Genomic DNA, 20,063 nt, shown 5'->3' with positions numbered 1-20,063 from the left:
ATACCTATAGACCCTAAACCCTACAGTCCCATACTGTATACCCTAGACCCTATACCCTACAGTCCCATACTGTGTACCTATAGACCCTATACCCTACTGCCCCATACTGTAGACCTATAGACCCTATACCCTACTGCCCCATACTGTAGACCCTATACCCTACAGCCCCATACAGTATACCTATAGACCCTAAACCCTACAGCCCCATACTGTATACCTATAGACCCTATACACTACTGCCCCATACTGTAGACCCTATACCCTAAAGCCCCATACTGTATAACTGTAGACCCAATACCCTACTGCCCCATAAAGGTATACCTATAGACCCTATACCCTACATCCCCATACTGTACACCTCTAGACCCTATACCCTACAGCACCATACTGTATACCTGTAGACCCTCTACCCTACAGACCCATACTGTATACCTATAGACCCTATACCCTAAAGCCCCATACTGTAGACCCTATACCCTAAAGCCCCATACTGTATACCTATAGACCCTCTACCCTACAGCCCCATACTGTATACCTATAGACCATATACCCTACTGCCCCATACTGTAGACCCTATACCCTACAGTCCCATATTGTAGACCCTATACCCTGCAGCCCCATACTCTAGACCCTATACCCTACAGTCCCATACTGTATACCTATAGACCGTATACCCTACAGTCCCATACTGTATACCTATAGACCCTATACCCTACAATCCCATACTATAGACCCTATACCCTGCAGCCCCATACTCTAGACCCTATACCCTACTGCCCCATACTGTATACCTATAGACCCTATACCCTACTGCCCCATACTGTATACCTCTAGACCCTATACCCTACAGCCCCATACTGTATACCTGTAGACCCTATACCCTACAGCCCCATACTGTATACCTATAGACCCTATACCCTACTGCCCCATATTATACCTATAGACCCTATACCCTACTGTCCCATACTGTAGACCCTATACCCTACAGCCCCATACTGTATACCTATAGACCCTATACCCTAAAGCCCCATACTGTATACCTATAGACCCTATACCCTACTGTCCCATACTGTAGACCCTATACCCTACAGCCCCATACTGTAGACCCTATACCCCCTATACACTACTGCCCCATACTGTAGACCCTAAACCCTACAGCCCCATACTGTATACCTGTAGACCCTATACCCTACTGCCCCATACTGTAGACCCTATACCCTACAGCCCCATACTGTATACCTATAGACCCTATACCCTACTGCCCCATACGGTATACCTCTAGACCCTATACCCTACTGTCTGCCCTGTAGAACCTATACCCTACTGCCCCATACTGTAGACCCTATACCCTAAAGCCCCATACTGTATACCTGTAGACCCTATACCCTACAGTCCCATACTGTATACCTATAGACCCTATGCCCTAAAGCCCCATACTGTAGACCCTATACCCTAAAGCCCCATACTGTATACCTGTAGACCCTCTACCCTACAGCCCCATACTGTATACCTATAGACCATATACCCTACTGTCCCATACTGTAGACCCTATACCCTACAGTCCCATACTGTAGACCCTATACCCTACAGCCCCATACTGTATACCTGTAGACCCTATACCCTACATGCCCCATACTGTATACCTATAGACCCTATACCCTACAGTCCCATACTGTATACCTATAGACCCTATACCCTACAATGCCCCATACTGTAGACCCTATACCCTACAGCCCCATACTGTATACCTGTAGACCCTATACCCTACTGCCCCATACTGTAGACCTATAGACCCTATACCCTACTGTCCCATACTGTATACCTATAGACCCTATACCCCTGCCCCTACTGTAGACCCTATACCCTACAGCCCCATACTGTATACCTGTAGACCCTATACCCTGCCCCCCATACTGTATACCTGTAGAGACCCTATACCCTACTGCCCCATACTGTAGACCCTATACCCTACTGTCCCATACTGTAGACCCTATACCCTACAGCCCCATACTGTATACCTTAGACCCTATACCCTAAAGCCCCATACTGTATACCTGTAGACCCTATACCCTACTGTCCCATACTGTAGACCCTATACCCTACTGTCCCATACTGTAGACCCTATAGACCCTACAGCCCCATACTGTATACCTATAGACCCTATACCCTACAGCCCCATACTGTATACCTATAGACCCTATACCCTACTGCCCCATACTGTAGACCCTATACCCTACAGCCCCATACTGTATACCTGTAGACCCTATACCCTAATGCCCCATACTGTATACCTATAGACCCTATACCCTACTGTCCCATACTGTATACCTATAGACCCTATACCCTACTGTCCCATACTGTAGAACCTATACCCTACAGCCCCCTGTATACCTGTAGACCCTATACCCTAAAGCCCCATACTGTATACCTATAGACCCTATACCCTACAGTCCCATACTGTCCCATACTACATACCTAGACCCTAGACCCTACAGTCCCATACTGTAGACCCTACCCTACTGCCCCATACTGTAGACCCTATACCCTACAGCCCCATACTGTATACCTGTAGACCCTATACCCTACAGCCCCATACTGTATACCTGTAGACCCTATACCCTACTGTCCCATACTGTAGACCCTATACCCTACTGTCCCATACTGTAGACCCTATACCCTACTGCCCCATACTGTATACCTGTAGACCCTATACCCTAATGCCCCATACTGTATACCTATAGACCCTATACCCTACAGTCCCATACTGTATACCTATAGACCCTATACCCTACTGCCCCATACTGTAGACCCTATACCCTACAGCCCCATACTGTATACCCTATACCCTACTGCCCCATACTGTATACCTGTAGACCCTATACCCTAATGCCCCATACTGTATACCTATAGACCCTATACCCTACAGTCCCATACTGTAGACCCTATATCCTACAGCCCCATACTCTAGACCCTATACCCTACAGTCCCATATTGTAGACCCTATACCCTACTGCCCCATACTGTAGACCCTATACCCTACTGTCCCTTACTATAGACCCTATACCCTACAGTCCCATATTGTAGACCCTATACCCTACTGCCCCATACTGTATACCTATAGACCCCATACCCTACAGTTCCATATTGTAGACCCTATACCCTACTGCCCCATACTGTATACCTATAGACCCTATACCCTACAGTCCCATATTGTAGACCCTATACCCTGCAGCCCCATACTGTATACCTATAGACCCTATACCCTGCAGCCCCATACTGTATACCTGTAGACCCTATACCCTACAGCCCCATACTGTATTCCTGTAGACCCTATACCCTAAAGCCCCATACTGTATTCCTGTAGACCCTATACCCTAAAGCCCCATACTGTATTCCTGTAGACCCTATACCCTGCAGCCCCATACTGTATACCTGTAGACCCTATACCCTAAAGCCCCATACTGTATTCCTGTAGACCCTATACCCTGCAGCCCCATACTGTATACCTGTAGACCCTATACCCTACTGCCCCATACTGTATACCCTATACCCTACAGTCCCATACTGTATACCTGTATACCCTATACCCTACAGTCCCATACTGTATACCTGTAGACCGTATACCCCTCTAATCATCCCTCTCCCTCCCCCTCTCTCCGTCCAGATGAGGAAATGGAAACACGTGGTCCTCCCTCACTCCACTCCTCCTCCTCCTCCCATCAGTCAGAATGTTTAGATTCCTACGACCTGGAGACCGTCAACAACATTTTCAGGAAACTGTCCCTGGAGAGGTACACCCCCCCTCACACCCACCAACACACACACACACACACACACACACACCCTAGTGTATCTTACCCCCCTCGTCTACTGTTTTTACGTCCAGAGGCGGCGCTCGTCACTTCCAGTTGAACGCGGAACGAGGGAGAGCGTTATTGTAGAAAAATCCATTGAAAAAGTGTGGTTACTAGTTAGCTACCTTAAGAGTTTGGATCCCGTGACGTGGTCAGCATCAGTTGCTGGGACCACTACTATCTGTCCAGTGATCTTGCCGACCAAGGCCAGGTCTGAGGAGCTGTTAAGTGCCTAGTTGCTAGCCAGCTGCCTATCAAGCTAGCGGGGTTTTCTTGACTGCTTGAACGATGCCCGCAACACTGTTAGCCATTGTGGCTGGGACCACGGATTGTCCCGGGCTTTTGGCTGTCAAGACCCCTGCTGTTTGTTATTGTTTTCAATCTTCCCTGCGACCTGTCCTGTCTGGAACTGAGAGGAGTAACAGTATAACCTGTCCTGTCTGGAAAGGAGTAACAGTATAACCTGTCCTGTCTGGAACTGAGAGGAGTAACAGTATAACCTGTCCTGTCTGGAACTGAGAGGAGTAACAGTATAACCTGTCCTGTCTGGAACTGAGAGGAGTAACAGTATAACCTGTCTGGAACTGAGAGGAGTAACAGTATAACCTGTCCTGTCTGGAACTGAGAGGAGTAACAGTATAACCTGTCCTGTCTGGAACTGAGAGGGGTAACAGTATAACCTGTCCTGTCTGGAACTGAGAGGAGTAACAGTATAACCTGTCCTGTCTGGAACTGAGAGGGTAACAGTATAACCTGTCCTGTCTGGAACTGAGAGGGGTAACAGTATAACCTGTTCCTGTCTGGAACTGAGAGGGGTAACAGTACCATAACCTGTCCTGTCACTGAAGGATCTTTTAAATGAACAAAAAAGTTACACAAGCAGTTGTTACAACAATAAGAAAATAACCTGTCCTGTCTGGAACTAAAAGAGAACAGTTTGCAGTTCTAAGGGTCATAACCTGAGTCTGAAACAGTTAAACGGGAGAACGGCAAGATGACAGCCATCTGTAAATCACTGAGAGAGGACAGCAGCTAACAGTTAAACCTGTCCTGTCTGAACTGAGAGGACAACAGTATAAGTTGAAACAGTTAAACTGGAGAAAGCAAGATGACAGCCATCTGTAAAACTGAGAGAGGAATCAGCTCATAACCTGAGTCTGCAAGATGACAGCCATCTGTAAATCACTGAGAGAGGAGTTAAACAGGAGAAGCAAGATGACTGTCCTGTCTGGAACTGAGAGAGGAGTCAGCTCAATGAGTTGTCCAGTTAAACAGGAGAACGGCAAGATGACAGCCCTGTAAATCTGGAACTGAGAGAGAAACAGTAATAACCTGTCCTGTCTGGAACTGAGAGAAACAGTAACAGGATAACGGCAAGATGACAGCCATCTGTCTGGAACTCAGCTCAAGAGTTGAGTTAAACAGTATAACCTAAGATGACAGCCATCTGTAAAACTGAGAGGAGGACATCAGCTCAATAAGTTGAAACAGTTAAACAGGAGAACGGCAAGATGACAGCCAGTAAATCAGTATAACATCAGCTCCTGAGTTGAACTAAAGAGGATTAACAGTAAGATAACATCTGTAAATCTGGAACTGAGAGGAGTAAACAGTATAACCTGTCCTGTCTGGAACTGAGAGAGGACATCAGCTCAATGAGTTGAAACAGTTAAACAGGAGAACGGAAGATGACAGCCATCTGTAAATCACTGAGAGAGGACATCAGCTCAATGAGTTGAAACAGTTAAACAGGAGAGCAAGATGAAGCCAGTAAATCCTGAGAGAGGACATCAGCTCAATGAGTTGAGTTAAACAGGAGTAACAGCAAGATGACAGCCATCTGTAAATCCTGTCTGGAACTGAGAGTTGAGTTAAACAGGAGAAACCAAGATGACAGCCATCTGTCTGGAACATGCTCAATGAGTTGAGTTAAACAGTATAACCTGTCCTGTCTGGAACTGAGAGGAGAAACAGTATAACCTGATGACAGCCATCTGTAAATCACTGAGGGGAGCTCAACAGTTGAGTTAAACTGTCTGAGAACGGCAAGATGACAGCCATCTGTAAATCCTGAGAGAACATCAGCTCAATGAGGAGTTAAACAGGAGACTGATAAGATGACAGCTGTAAATCACTGAGAGAACATGCTCAATGAGTTGAAACAGTTAAACAGGAGAACGGCAAGATGACAGCCATCTGTAAATCACTGAGAGAGGACATCAGCTCAATGAGTTGAGTTAAACAGGAGAACGGCAAGATGACAGCCATCTGTAAATCACTGAGTCTGGATCAGCTCAATGAGTTGAGTTAAACAGAGAACGGCAAGATGACAGCCATCTGTAAATCACTGAGAGAGGACATCAGCTCAATGAGTTGAAACAGTTAAACAGGAGAACGGCAAGATGACAGCCATCTGTAAATCACTGAGAGGGGACATCAGCTCAATGAGTTGAGTTAAACAGGAGAACGGCAAGATGACAGCCATCTGTAAATCACTGGACATCAGCTCAATGAGTTGAAACAGTTAAACAGGAGAACGGCAAGATGACAGCCATCTGTAAATCACTGAGAGAGGACATCAGCTCAATGAGTTGAAACAGTTAAACAGGAGAACGGCAAGATGACAGCCATCTGTAAATCACTGAGAGAGGACATCAGCTCAATGAGTTGAGTTAAACAGGAGAACGGCAAGATGACAGCCATCTGTAAATCACTGAGAAGGACATCAGCTCAATGAGTTGAAACAGTTAAACAGGAGAAGCAAGATGACAGCCATCTGTAAATCACTGAGAGAGGACATCAGCTCAATGAGTTGAGTTAAACAGGAGAACGGCAAGATGACAGCCATCTGTAAATCACTGAGAGGGACATCAGCTCAATGAGTTGAGTTAAACAGGAGAACGGTAAGATGACAGCCATCTGTAAATCACTGAGAGAGGACATCAGCTCAATGAGTTGAAACAGTTAAACAGGAGAACGGCAAGATGACAGCCATCTGTAAATCACTGAGAGAGGACATCAGCTCAATGAGTTGAAACAGTTAAACAGGAGAACGGCAAGATGACAGCCATCTGTAAATCACTGAGAGAGGACATCAGCTCAATGAGTTGAGTTAAACAGGAGAACGGCAAGATGACAGCCATCTGTAAATCACTGAGAGAGGACATCAGCTCAATGAGTTGAAACAGTTAAACAGGAGAACGGCAAGATGACAGCCATCTGTAAATCACTGAGAGAGGACATCAGCTCAATGAGTTGAGTTAAACAGGAGAACGGCAAGATGACAGCCATCTGTAAATCACTGAGAGAGGACATCAGCTCAATGAGTTGAGTTAAACAGGAGAACGGCAAGATGACAGCCATCTGTAAATCACTGAGAGAGGACATCAGCTCAATGAGTTGAGTTAAACAGGAGAACGGCAAGATGACAGCCATCTGTAAATCACTGAGAGAGGACATCAGCTCAATGAGTTGAGTTAAACAGGAGAACGGCAAGATGACAGCCATCTGTAAATCACTGAGAGAGGACATCAGCTCAATGAGTTGAAACAGTTAAACAGGAGAACGGCAAGATGACAGCCATCTGTAAATCACTGAGAGAGGACATCAGCTCAATGAGTTGAAACAGTTAAACAGGAGAACGGCAAGATGACAGCCATCTGTAAATCACTGAGAGAGGACATCAGCTCAATGAGTTGAGTTAAACAGGAGAACGGCAAGATGACAGCCATCTGTAAATCACTGAGAGAGGACATCAGCTCAATGAGTTGAAACAGTTAAACAGGAGAACGGCAAGATGACAGCCATCTGTAAATCACTGAGAGACGACATCAGCTCAATGAGTTGAGTTAAACAGGAGAACGGCAAGATGACAGCCATCTGTAAATCACTGAGAGGGGACATCAGCTCAATGAGTTGAGTTAAACAGGAGAACGGCAAGATGACAGCAATCTGTAAATCACTGAGAGAGGACATCAGCTCAATGAGTTGAGTTAAACAGGAGAACGGTAAGATGACAGCCATCTGTAAATCACTGAGAGAGGACATCAGCTCAATGAGTTGAGTTAAACAGGAGAACGGCAAGATGACAGCCATCTGTAAATCACTGAGAGAGGACATCAGCTCAATGAGTTGAAACAGTTGCAAGATGACAGCCATCTGTAAATCACAGGACATCAGCTCAATGAGTTGAGTTAAACAGGAGAACGGCAAGATGACAGCCATCTGTAAATCACTGAGAGAGGACATCAGCTCAATGAGTTGAAACAGTTAAACAGGAGAACGGCAAGATGACAGCCATCTGTAAATCACTGAGAGAGGACATCAGCTCAATGAGTTGAAACAGTTAAACAGGAGAACGGCAAGATGACAGCCATCTGTAAATCACTGAGATGAGTTGAGGACATCAGCTCAATGAGTTGACACAGTTAAACAGGAGAACGGTAAGATGACAGCCATCTGTAAATCACTGAGAGAGGACATCAGCTCAATGAGTTGAAACAGTTAAACAGGAGAACGGCAAGATGACAGCCATCTGTAAATCACTGAGAGAGGACATCAGCTCAATGAGTTGAGTTAAACAGGAGAACGGCAAGATGACAGCCATCTGTAAATCACTGAGAGAGGACATCAGCTCAATGAGTTGAAACAGTTAAACAGGAGAACGGCAAGATGACAGCCATCTGTAAATCACTGAGAGAGGACATCAGCTCAATGAGTTGAGTTAAACACTGAGAGAGAGGACATCAGCTGTCAATGAAACAAGATGACAGCCATCTGTAAATCACTGAGAGAGGACATCAGTTCTGCATGTGAGTCTATGATAACAATGACAGCAATCTGTAAATCATTGAGAGAGGACATCAGTTCTGCATGTGAATCAGATTATCTAGTGGGACAATCATGGCAAAACAACATTGTATTTGTAATTAATAGGGTTCGCCATTAGCTGTTGCCAAGGCAGCAGCTACTCTTCCTGGGGTTTATTATGGATCCCCATTAGTTCCTGCCAAGGCAGCAGCTACTCTTCCTGGGGTTTATTATGGATCCCCTGGGGTTTTTTTCCCCATTAGTTCCTGCCAAGGCAGCTGCTACTCTTCCTGGGGTTTATTATGGATCCCCATTAGTTCTTCCTGGGGTTTATTATGGATCCCCATTCAATGCAGCAGCTACTCTTCCTGGGGTTTATTATGGATCCCCATTAGCTGGGGGCAAGGCAGCTACTCTTCCTGGGGTTTATTATGGATCCCCATTAGCTAATATGGATCCCCATTAGGCAGCAGCTACTTCTTCCTGGGGTTTATTATGGATCCCCATTAGCTAATGCCAAGGCAGCAGCTACTCTTCCTGGGGTCCAAACACATTAAGCAGCACTTACATTAAAACTAAAGATAAAACAGTACATTATATAACATTAGTTCCTAGGCAGCAGCTACATATCCCCATTAGTTCCTGTCAATACAGAGCTACTCTTCCTGGGGTTTATTATGGATCCCCATTAGCTACAACTACTCTTCCAGTGTTTATTATGGACATGTGTTAGCCTGGCAGCAGCTACTGTTCCTGTGTAGAGTATGGATCCCCATTATAATGTGTAGAGTGCGTGTGTTAGCCTGTGTCCAGAGTGCACATTTAGCCTGTGTAGAGTGCGTGTCTTATCATTGTATAGATTGCGTTGTTAGCCTGTGTAGAGTACAACATGTATAAAACCACTATAGCCTGTGTAGAGTGAACATGTGTAGAGTGCGTGTCTTAGCCTGTGTAGAGTGCGTGCGTTAGCCTGTGTAGAGTGCGTGTGTTAGCCTGTGTAGAGTGCGTGTGTTAGCCTGTGTAGAGTGCGTGTGTTAGCCTGTGTAGAGTGCGTGTGTTAGCCTGTGTAGAGTGCGTGTGTTAGCCTGTGTAGAGTGCGTGTGTTAGCCTGTGTAGAGTGCGTGTGTTAGCCTGTGTAGAGTGCGTGTGTTAGCCTGTGTAGAGTGCGTGTCTTATCATGTGTAGAGTGCGTGTGTTAGCCTGTGTGTGTGTTTTGTGTGTGTGTGCATGTTTTGTGTGTGTGTGCATGTTTTGTGTGTGTGTGTGTGTGTGTGTGTGTGTGTGTGTGTCTATTCACAGAGACATTTATTTGTATCTGTTTTTTAATCTGATTCTACTGCTGCATCAGTTATCTGATGTGGAATAGAGTTCCATGTAGTCATGGCTCTATGTAGTACTGTGGAATAGAGTTCCATGTAGTCATGTCTCTATGTAGTACTGTGGAATAGAGTTCCATATAGTCATGGCTCTATGTAGTACTGTGGAATAGAGTTCCATGTAGTCATGGCTCTATGTAGTACTGTGGAATAGAGTTCCATGTAGTCATGGCTCTATGTAGTACTGTGGAATAGAGTTCCATATAGTCATGGCTCTATGTAGTACTGTGGAATAGAGTTCCATGTAGTCATGGCTCTATGTAGTACTGTGGAATAGAGTTCATTTATGTAGTCATGTCTTATGTAGTACTGTGGAATAGAGTTCCATGTAGTCATGGCTCTATGTAGTACTGTGGAATAGAGTTCCATGTAGTCATGGCTCTATGTAGTACTGTGGAATAGAGTTCCATGTAGTCATGGCTCTATGTAGTACTGTGGAATAGAGTTCCATGTAGTCATGGCTCTATGTAGTACTGTGGAATAGAGTTCCATGTAGTCATGGCTCTATGTAGTACTGTGGAATAGAGTTCCATGTAGTCATGGCTCTATGTAGTACTGTGGAATAGAGTTCCATGTAGTCATGGCTCTATGTAGTACTGTGGAATAGAGTTCCATGTAGTCATGGCTCTATGTAGTACTGTGGAATAGAGTTCCATGTAGTCATGGCTCTATGTACTGTGGTAGTCTGTGCTCTATGTAGTTTGGAACAGAGTTCCATGTAGTCATGTCTCTATGTAGTACTGTGGAATAGAGTTCCATGTCTGTCATGGCTCTATGTAGTACTGTGGGAGTTCCATGTTGTCATGGCTCTGTGTAGTACTTGGAACAGACCTCCATGGTAGGCATGTCTCTATGTAGTACTGTGGAATATGGAGTTCCATGTAGTCATGGCTCTGTTAGTAGTTTAAACAGACCCCTGGTAGTCATGTCTTATGGAGTATCCCATGGTCTGTTGAGCTGTGTGCTAGTAGTTTAAACAGACCTCTGGTGGCATGTCTTATGGAGTATGCATGGTTGTCTGAGCTGTGTGCTAGTAGTTTAAACAGACCTCTGGTGACATGTCTTGTGGAGTATGCATGGTTGTCTGAGCTGTGTGCTAGTAGTTTAAACAGACCCCTGGTGGCATGTCTTATGGAGTATGCATGGTTGTCTGAGCTGTGTGCTAGTAGTTTAAACAGACCTCTGGTGGCATGTCTTATGGAGTATGCATGGTTGTCTGAGCTGTGTGCTAGTAGTTTAAACAGACCCTGGTGGCATGTCTTATGGAGTATGCATGGTTGTCTGAGCTGTGTGCTAGTAGTTTAAACAGACCCCTGGTGGCATGTCTTGTGGGGTATGCATGGTTGTCTGAGCTGTGTGCTAGTAGTTTAAACAGACATTTACATTACATTTAAGTCATTTAGCAGACGCTCTTATCCAGAGCGACTTACAAATTGGTGCTTTCACCTTATGACATCCAGTGGTACAGCCACTTTACAATAGTGCATCTAAGTCTTTTAAGGGGCGGGGGGGTGAGAAGGATTACTTTATCCTATCCTAGTTATTCCTTAAAGAGGTGGGGTTTCAGGTGTCTCCGGAAGGTGGTGATTGACTCCGCTGTCCTGGCGTCGTGAGGGAGTTTGTTCCACCATTGGGGGGCCAGAGCAGCGAACAGTTTTGACTGGGCTGAGCGGGAACTGTACTTCCTCAGTGGTAGGGAGGCGAGCAGGCCAGAGGTGGATGAACGCAGTGCCCTTGTTTAGGTGTAGGGCCTGATCAGAGCCTGGAGGTACTGAGGTGCCGTTCCCCTCACAGCTCCGTAGGCAAGCACCATGGTCTTGTAGCGGATGCGAGCTTCAACTGGAAGCCAGTGGAGAGAGCGGAGGAGCGGGGTGACGTGAGAGAACTTAGGACGACAACCGTGACATACAGGAACAAGATCATCCACATTTATTTATGACATTTTTACTAATACTGTAAAACTTTTTCTTAAGCTTTATCCATACCCATTGGATGCAGTGATCATAATATAGTGGCTATATTCAGGAAAGCAAAAGTTCCAAATGCTGGGCCTAAAATAGTATATCAGAGATCATACGAAAGATTTTGCTGTGACTCTTATGTGGATGATGTTAAAATACACTGCTCCAAAAGATAAAGGAAACACTAAAATAACACGTCCTAGATCTGAATGAATGAAATATTCTTATTAAATACTTTTTTCTTTACATAGTTGAATGTGCTGACAACAAAATCACACAAAAATTATCAATGGAAATCAAATTTATCAACCCATGGAGGTCTGGATTTGGAGTCACACTCAAAATTAAAGTGGAAAACCACACTACAGGCTGATCCAACTCTGATGTAATGTCCTTAAAACAAGTCAAAATGAGGCTCAGTAGTGTGTGTGGCCTCCACGTGCCTGTATGTCCTCCCTACAACGCCTGGGCATGCTCCTGATGAGGTGGCGGATGGTCTCCTGAGGGATCTCCTCCCAGACCTGGACTAAAGCATCCGACAACTCCTGGACAGTCTGTGGTGCAACGTGGCATTGGTGGATGGAGCAAGACATGATGTCCCAGATGTGCTCAATTGGATTCAGGTCTGGGGAACGGGCCAGTCCATAGCATCAATGCCTTCCTCTTGTAGGAACTGCTGACACACTCCAGCCACATGAGGTCTAGCATTGTCTTGCATTAGGAGGAACCCAGGGCCAACCGCACCAGCATATGGTCTCACAAGGGGTCTGAGGATCTCATCTCGGTACCTAATGGCAGTCAGGCTACCTCTGGCGAGCACATGGAGGGCTGTGCGGCCCCCCAAAGAAATGCCACCCCACACCATGACTGACCCACTGCCAAACCGGTCATGCTGGAGGATGTTGCAGGCAGCAGAACGTTCTCCAGGGCGTCTCCAGACTCTGTCACATGTGCTCAGTGTGAACCTGCTTTCATCTGTGAAGAGCACAGGGCACGAGTGGCGAATTTGCCAATCTTGGTGTTCTCTGGCAAATGCCAAACGTCCTGCACGGTGTTGGGCTGTTAGCACAACCCCACCTGTGGACGTCGGGCCCTCATACCACCCTCACGGAGTCTGTTTCTGACCGTTTGAGCAGACACATGCACATTTGTGGCCTGCTGGAGGTCATTTTGCAGGGCTCTGGCTATGCTCCTCCTTGCACAAAGGCAGAGGTAGCGGTCCTGCTGCTGGGTTGTTGCCCTCCTACGGCCTCCTCCATGTCTCCTGATGTACTGGCCTGTCTCCTGGTAGCGCCTCCATGCTCTGGACACTACGCTGACAGACACAGCAAACCTTCTTGCCACAGCTCACATTGATGTTCCATCCTGGATGACCTGCACTACCTGAGCCACTTGTGTGGGTTGTAGACTCCTTCTCATGCTACCACTAGAGTGAAAGCACCACCAGCATTCAAAAGTGACCAAAACATCAGCCAGGAAGCATAGGAACTGAGAAGTGGTCTGTGGTCACCAACTGCAGAACCACTCCTTTATTGGGGGTGTCTTGCTAATTGCCTATAATTTCCACCTCCATTTGCACAACAGCATGTGAAATGTATTGTCAATCAGTGTTGCTTCCTAAGTGGACAGTTTGATTTCACAGAAGAGTTACATTGTGTTGTTTAAGTGTTCCCTTTATTTTTTTGAGCAGTGTATATTAGCATGTATATATTTATGCTGTATATTATTATACACTCTACAACCTGTACCCTTTACAATGTGTGTGTGTGTGAAGACTGTGCAGACCCATACAGTGATGTGAGTAGGAGTACATTGTGTTGTTTAAGTGTTCCCTTTATTTTTTTGAGCAGTGTATATTTGTTTGTCTGATTAATAAGGAGCATCTTTATGAAATGTATGAAATTGCTTCTTCCAATAATTGATTCACCAGAAACTGACTGTTAGAACTGTTAAGGCTCCATGGGTTGATGAGGAAACTGACTGTTAGAACTGTTAAGGCTCCATGGGTTGATGAGGAAACTGACTGTTAGAACTGTTAAGGCTCCATGGGTTGATGAGGAAACTGACTGTTAGAAACTGTTGACTGTTAGAACTGTTAAGGCTCCATGGGTTGATGAGGAAACTGACTGTTAGAACTGTTAAGGCTCCATGGGTTGATGAGGAAACTGACTGTTAGAACTGTTAAGGCTCCATGGGTTGATGAGGAAACTGACTGTTAGAACTGTTAAGGCTCCATGGGTTGATGAGGAAACTGACTGTTAGAACTGTTAAGGCTCCATGGGTTGATGAGGAAACTGACTGTTAGAACTGTTAAGGCTCCATGGGTTGATGAGGAAACTGACTGTTAGAACTGTTAAGGCTCCATGGGTTGATGAGGAAAACTGTTGAAAACATGGGTTGATGAGGTTGAAAGAGATGAGGAAAGGAGTAGAACTGTTAAGTCTGGCTGAGGAAACTGGTTGACTTACTGCAAATTTGAGAAATGATGTAGAACTGTTAAACTCAACAAAAAGAAGAAGAAACTGTATGGTTGACACCAAGATCAATGATATAGAGAATGATGGGAAAATACTTTGCTGCATTTAAATGAAATGATGGCAGAAAGACATCCAACTCCATCATTCACCGATTAGGATTAGGTGATGCCCTAACCCTAACCCATTTAAATGAAATGATGGGCACAAAGACATCCAACTCCATCATTCACCGAATCAGATGCTTATTCATAACAAAACCATTTGATGTTGCCGATTTATTTTAATCATAAATTCATTGGCAAAGTGGACAAACTTAGGCAGGAAATGCCAACAACGACCAGTGAGCCAACGTACTCATGCATAAAAACAAATAATGGAAGAAAAGTTTGAAATCAAGTTTGAATTTTGTAAAGTTAGTGTGTGAGAGGGGGAAAATTATTGTTATCGATCAGTATTGACAAACCTCGAAATTGACAACTTAGAAGGAAAGCTACTGAGGATGGTATCTGACTCTATAGCCACTCCTATCTGTCATATCTTTAATCTGAGCCTAGAAGAAAGTCTTTGTCCTCAGGCCTGGAGGGAAGCCAACGTCATTCAGCTACTTAAGAGTGGTAAAGCGGCCTTTCCTGTTTCTAACAGCAGACCTGCCAGCTCTTAGCAAACTGTTAGAATTATTTCATTTTGTTGACCAAATGCAATGCTATTTCTCTGTAAACAAATTAACAAAACACTTTCAGTATGCTTAAAGAGAATCAACATGTTAACAGACACAAATGATTGGTTGAAAGAAATGTATAATAAATGATTGGGAGCTGTACTATTAGGGTTGGGGTCAGGGTCGGGGTCAGGGGTTATGGTTAGGGTTGGGATGGGTTATGGTTAGGGTTGAGGTCAGGGTGGTTAGGGACAGGTTGGGGTTAGGGTTCCATGGGTTGGGTTATGGTTAGGGTTGGGGTCAGGGTTGGGGTTAGGGTCAAGGTTAGGTTATGGTTGAGGGTCGGGGGTTGGGGTTATGGTTAGGAGTTGGGGTTAGGGGTCAAGGTTAGGGGGTTATGGGTTATGGGTCAAGGTTAGGGGTTGATGGTTAGGGTTGGGGTCAGGGTTGGGGTTATGGGTTGATGAGGTTGGGGTTAGGTCGGGGTTAGGGTTATGGTTAGGGTTGGGGTTATGGTTGAGGGTTGGGGTTAGGGTTATGGTTAGGGTTAGGGTTAGGGTTGAGGTTGGGGTCAAGGTTAGGTTATGGTTAGGGTTGGGGTTAGGGTTAGGGGTTAAGGTCCAGGGTTGATGAGGAAACTGGGGTTAGGGAACTGTTAGGGTCAAGGTTAGGGGTTGATGGTTAAGGTTAGGGTTATGGTTAGGGTTGGGGTCAGGGTTGGTTAGAACTGTTAGGGTCAAGGTTAGGGGTTATGGTTAGGTTGGGGTTATGGGTCAAGGTTAGGGGGGTTATGGTTAGGGTTGGGGTTAGGGTCAATGGGTTAGGGGTTATGGTTAGGTTGGGGTTAGGGTCATGGGTTAGGGGAAATGGTTAGGGGTTATGGTTATGGGTTGGGGTCAGGGTCGGGGTTAGGGTCCAGGTTGATGGGTTATGGTTAAGGTTAGGGGTTATGGTTAAGGTTGGGGTTAGGGTCAAGGTTAGGGGTTATGGTTATGGGTTGGGGTCGGGGTTAGGGGTTATGGTTATGGGTTGGGGTTTAGAAGGTTAGGGGTTATGGTTTGGGGTTAGGTTAGGGTTAGGGTCAGGTTGATGGGTTGGTGTTAGGTTAGGGGGTTAGGGTCAAGGTTGGTGTTAGGTTAGGGTTATGGTTAGGTTGGGGTTAGGTCAAGGTTAGGGGTTATGGTTATGGGTTGGGGTTGGTGTTAGGTTAGGGTCGGGGTTAGGGGTCATTCAGGTTGGTGTTAGGTTAGGGTTATGGTTAGGTTCCATGGTGTTAGGTTAGGGGTTGGTGTTAGGTGTTATGGTTAAGGTTAGGGGTTATGGTTGGGGTTAGGGTCAAGGTTAGGTGGGTTGGGGTTATGGTTAAGGTTAGGGGTTATGGTTAGGGTCAAGGTTAGGGGTTATGGTTAGGTTAGGGTTGGGGGTTATGGTTAAGGTTAGGGTTATGGTTAGAGCAGCCTTCGATATTGTTGACCATAAACTGTTGTTAAGAAAACACGTGTTATTTTTTATTTATATTTTACCTTTATTTTACTAGGCAAGTCAGTTAAGAACAAATTCTTATTTTCAATGACGGCCTAGGAACAGTGGGTTAACTGCCTGTTCAGGGGCAGAACGACAGATTTGTATCTTGTCAGCTCGGGGATTTGAACTTGCAACCTTCCGGTTACTAGTCCAACGCTCTAACCACTAGGCTACCCTGCCGCCCCATGGCTTTTCAACCTCTGCCATATCGTGGATTCAAATCAAATCAAATTGTATTAGTTACATGCGTCAAATTCAACAGGTGTAGTAGACCTTACAGTGAAATGCTGAATTCAACAGGTGTAGTAGACCTCACGGTGAAATGCTGAATACAACAGGTGTAGTAGACCTCACAGTGAAATGCTGAATACAACAGGTGTAGTAGACCTTACAGTGAAATGCTGACTACAACAGGTGTAGTAGACCTTACAGTGAAATGCTGAATACAACAGGTGTAGTAGACCTCACAGTGAAATGCTGAATACAACAGGTGTAGTAGACCTCACAGTGAAATGCTGAATTCAACAGGTGTAGTAGACCTCACAGTGAAATGCTGAATACAACAGGTGTAGTAGACCTTACAGTGAAATGCTGAATACAACAGGTGTAGTAGACCTCACAGTGAAATGCTGAATATAACAGGTGTAGTAGACCTCACAGTGGAATGCTGAATACAACAGGGGTAGTAGACCTCACAGTGAAATGCTGAATACAACAGGTGTAGTAGACCTTACAGTGAAATGCTGACTACAACAGGTGTAGTAGACCTTACAGTGAAATGCTGAATACAACAGGTGTAGTAGACCTCACAGTGAAATGCTGAATATAACAGGTGTAGTAGACCTCACAGTGGAATGCTGAATATAACAGGTGTAGTAGACTCACAGTGAAATGCTGAATACAACAGGTGTAGTAGACCTTACAGTGAAAGAATACAACAGGTGTAGTAGACCTCACAGTGAAATGCTGAATACAACAGGTGTAGTAGACCTCACAGTGAAATGCTGAATACAACAGGTGTAGTAGACGTTACAGTGAAATGCTGAATATAACAGGTGGTAGTCACAGTGAAATGCTGAATACAACAGGTGTAGTAGACCTCACAGTGAAATGCTGAATACAACAGGGTAGTAGACCTCACAGTGAAATGCTGAATACAACAGGTGTAGTAGACCTCACAGTGAAATGCTGAATATAACAGGGTAGTAGACCTCACAGTGAAATGCTGAATACAACAGGTGTAGTAGACCTCACAGTGGAATGCTGAATACAACAGGGTAGTAGACCTCACAGTGAAATGCTGAATATAACAGGTGTAGTAGACCTCACAGTGAAATGCTGAATACAACAGGTGTAGTAGACCTCACAGTGAAATGCTGAATACAACAGGTAGACCTTACCGTGAAATACTGAATACAACAGGTGTAGTAGACCTCAAGATATGAAATACTGCTTAGAGCCCCTAATCAACAATGCAGTTTCAAAAACATACGGATAAGAATAAGAGATAAAAGTAACAAGTAATTAAAGATCAGCAGTAAAATAACAATAGTGAGACTAGATACAAGGGGTACTGATACAGAGTCAATGTGGAGGCTATATACAGGGGGTACTGATACAGAGTCAATGTGGAGGCTATATACAGGGGGTACTGATACAGAGTCAATGTGGAGGCTATATACAGGGGGTACTGATACAGAGTCAATGTGGAGGCTATATACAGGGGGTACTGATACAGAGTCAATGTGGAGGCTATATACAGGGGGTACTGATACAGAGTCAATGTGGAGGCTATATACAGGGGGTACTGATACAGAGTCAATGTGGAGGCTATATACAGGGGGTACCGATACAGAGTCAATGTGGAGGCTATATACAGGGGGTACTGATACAGAGTCAATGTGGAGGCTATATACAGGGGGTACTGATACAGAGTCAATGTGGAGGCTATATACAGGGGGTACTGATACAGAGTCAATGTGGAGGCTATATACAGGGGGTACTGATACAGAGTCAATGTGGAGGCTATATACAGGGGGTACTGATACAGAGTCAATGTGGAGGCTATATACAGGGGGTACTGATACAGAGTCAATGTGGAGGCTATATACAGGGGGTACCAGTACAGAGTCAATGTGGAGGCTATATACAGGGGGTACTGATACAGAGTCAATGTGGAGGCTATATACAGGGGGTACCGGTACAGAGTCAATGTGGAGGCTATATACAGGGGTACTGATACAGAGTCAATGTGGAGGCTATATACAGGGGGTACCGGTACAGAGTCAATGTGGAGGCTATATACAGGGGGTACTGATACAGAGTCAATGTGGAGGCTATATACAGGGGGTACTGATACAGAGTCAATGTGGAGGCTATATACAGGGGGTACTGATACAGAGTCAATGTGGAGGCTATATACAGGGGGTACCGATACAGAGTCAATGTGGAGGCTATATACAGGGGGTACTGATACAGAGTCAATGTGGAGGCTATATACAGGGGTACTGATACAGAGTCAATGTGGAGGCTATATACAGGGGTACTGATACAGAGTCAATGTGGAGGCTATATACAGGGGTACTGATACAGAGTCAATGTGGAGGCTATATACAGGGGTACTGATACAGAGTCAATGTGGAGGCTATATACAGGGGTACCAGTACAGAGTCAATGTGGAGGCTATATACAGGGGGTACTGATACAGAGTCAATGTGGAGGCTATATACAGGGGGTACTGATACAGAGTCAATGTGGAGGCTATATACAGGGGGTACCAGTACAGAGTCAATGTGGAGGCTATATACAGGGGGTACTGATACAGAGTCAATGTGGAGGCTATATACAGGGGTACTGATACAGAGTCAATGTGGAGGCTATATACAGGGGGTACCAGTACAGAGTCAATGTGGAGGCTATATACAGGGGTACTGATACAGAGTCAATGTGGAGGCTATATACAGGGGGTACCGATACAGAGTCAATGTGGAGGCTATATACAGGGGGGGTACAGAGTCAATGTGGAGGCTATATACAGGGGTACCGATACAGAGTCAATGTGGAGGCTATATACAGGGGTACCATACAGAGTCAATGTGGAGGCTATATACAGGGGGTACTGATACAGAGTCAATGTGGAGACTATATACAGGGGGTACCAGTACAGAGTCAATGTGGAGGCTATATACAGGGGTACTGATACAGAGTCAATGTGGAGGCTATATACAGGGGGTACTGATACAGAGTCAATGTGGAGGCTATATACAGGGGTACTGATACAGAGTCAATGTGGAGGCTATATACAGGGGTACCGATACAGAGTCAATGTGGAGACTATATACATTTGGGGGTACCGATACAGAGTCAATGTGGAGGCTATATACAGGGGGTACTGATACAGAGTC

The 20,063-nt window shown here is 45.2% G+C and overlaps 1 protein-coding gene across 1 annotated transcript in view; it reads left to right on the top strand.

Moving 5' to 3' along the window:
• Positions 1-20,063, top strand: part of card11 (caspase recruitment domain family, member 11) — a 137,670-nt gene that overhangs the window by 76,405 nt on the left and 41,202 nt on the right. The window contains 1 exon segment of the mRNA XM_065011003.1: positions 3,665-3,791. Within this exon segment, the coding sequence (XP_064867075.1) occupies positions 3,665-3,791 (127 nt within the window).

Source organism: Oncorhynchus nerka, linkage group LG26 (genome assembly GCF_034236695.1).
Source record: "Oncorhynchus nerka isolate Pitt River linkage group LG26, Oner_Uvic_2.0, whole genome shotgun sequence".
Lineage (NCBI taxonomy): Eukaryota > Metazoa > Chordata > Actinopteri > Salmoniformes > Salmonidae > Oncorhynchus > Oncorhynchus nerka.
The sequence above is the reverse complement of the archived record's forward strand: the minus strand, read 5'-3'. Positions and strand labels throughout refer to the sequence as shown.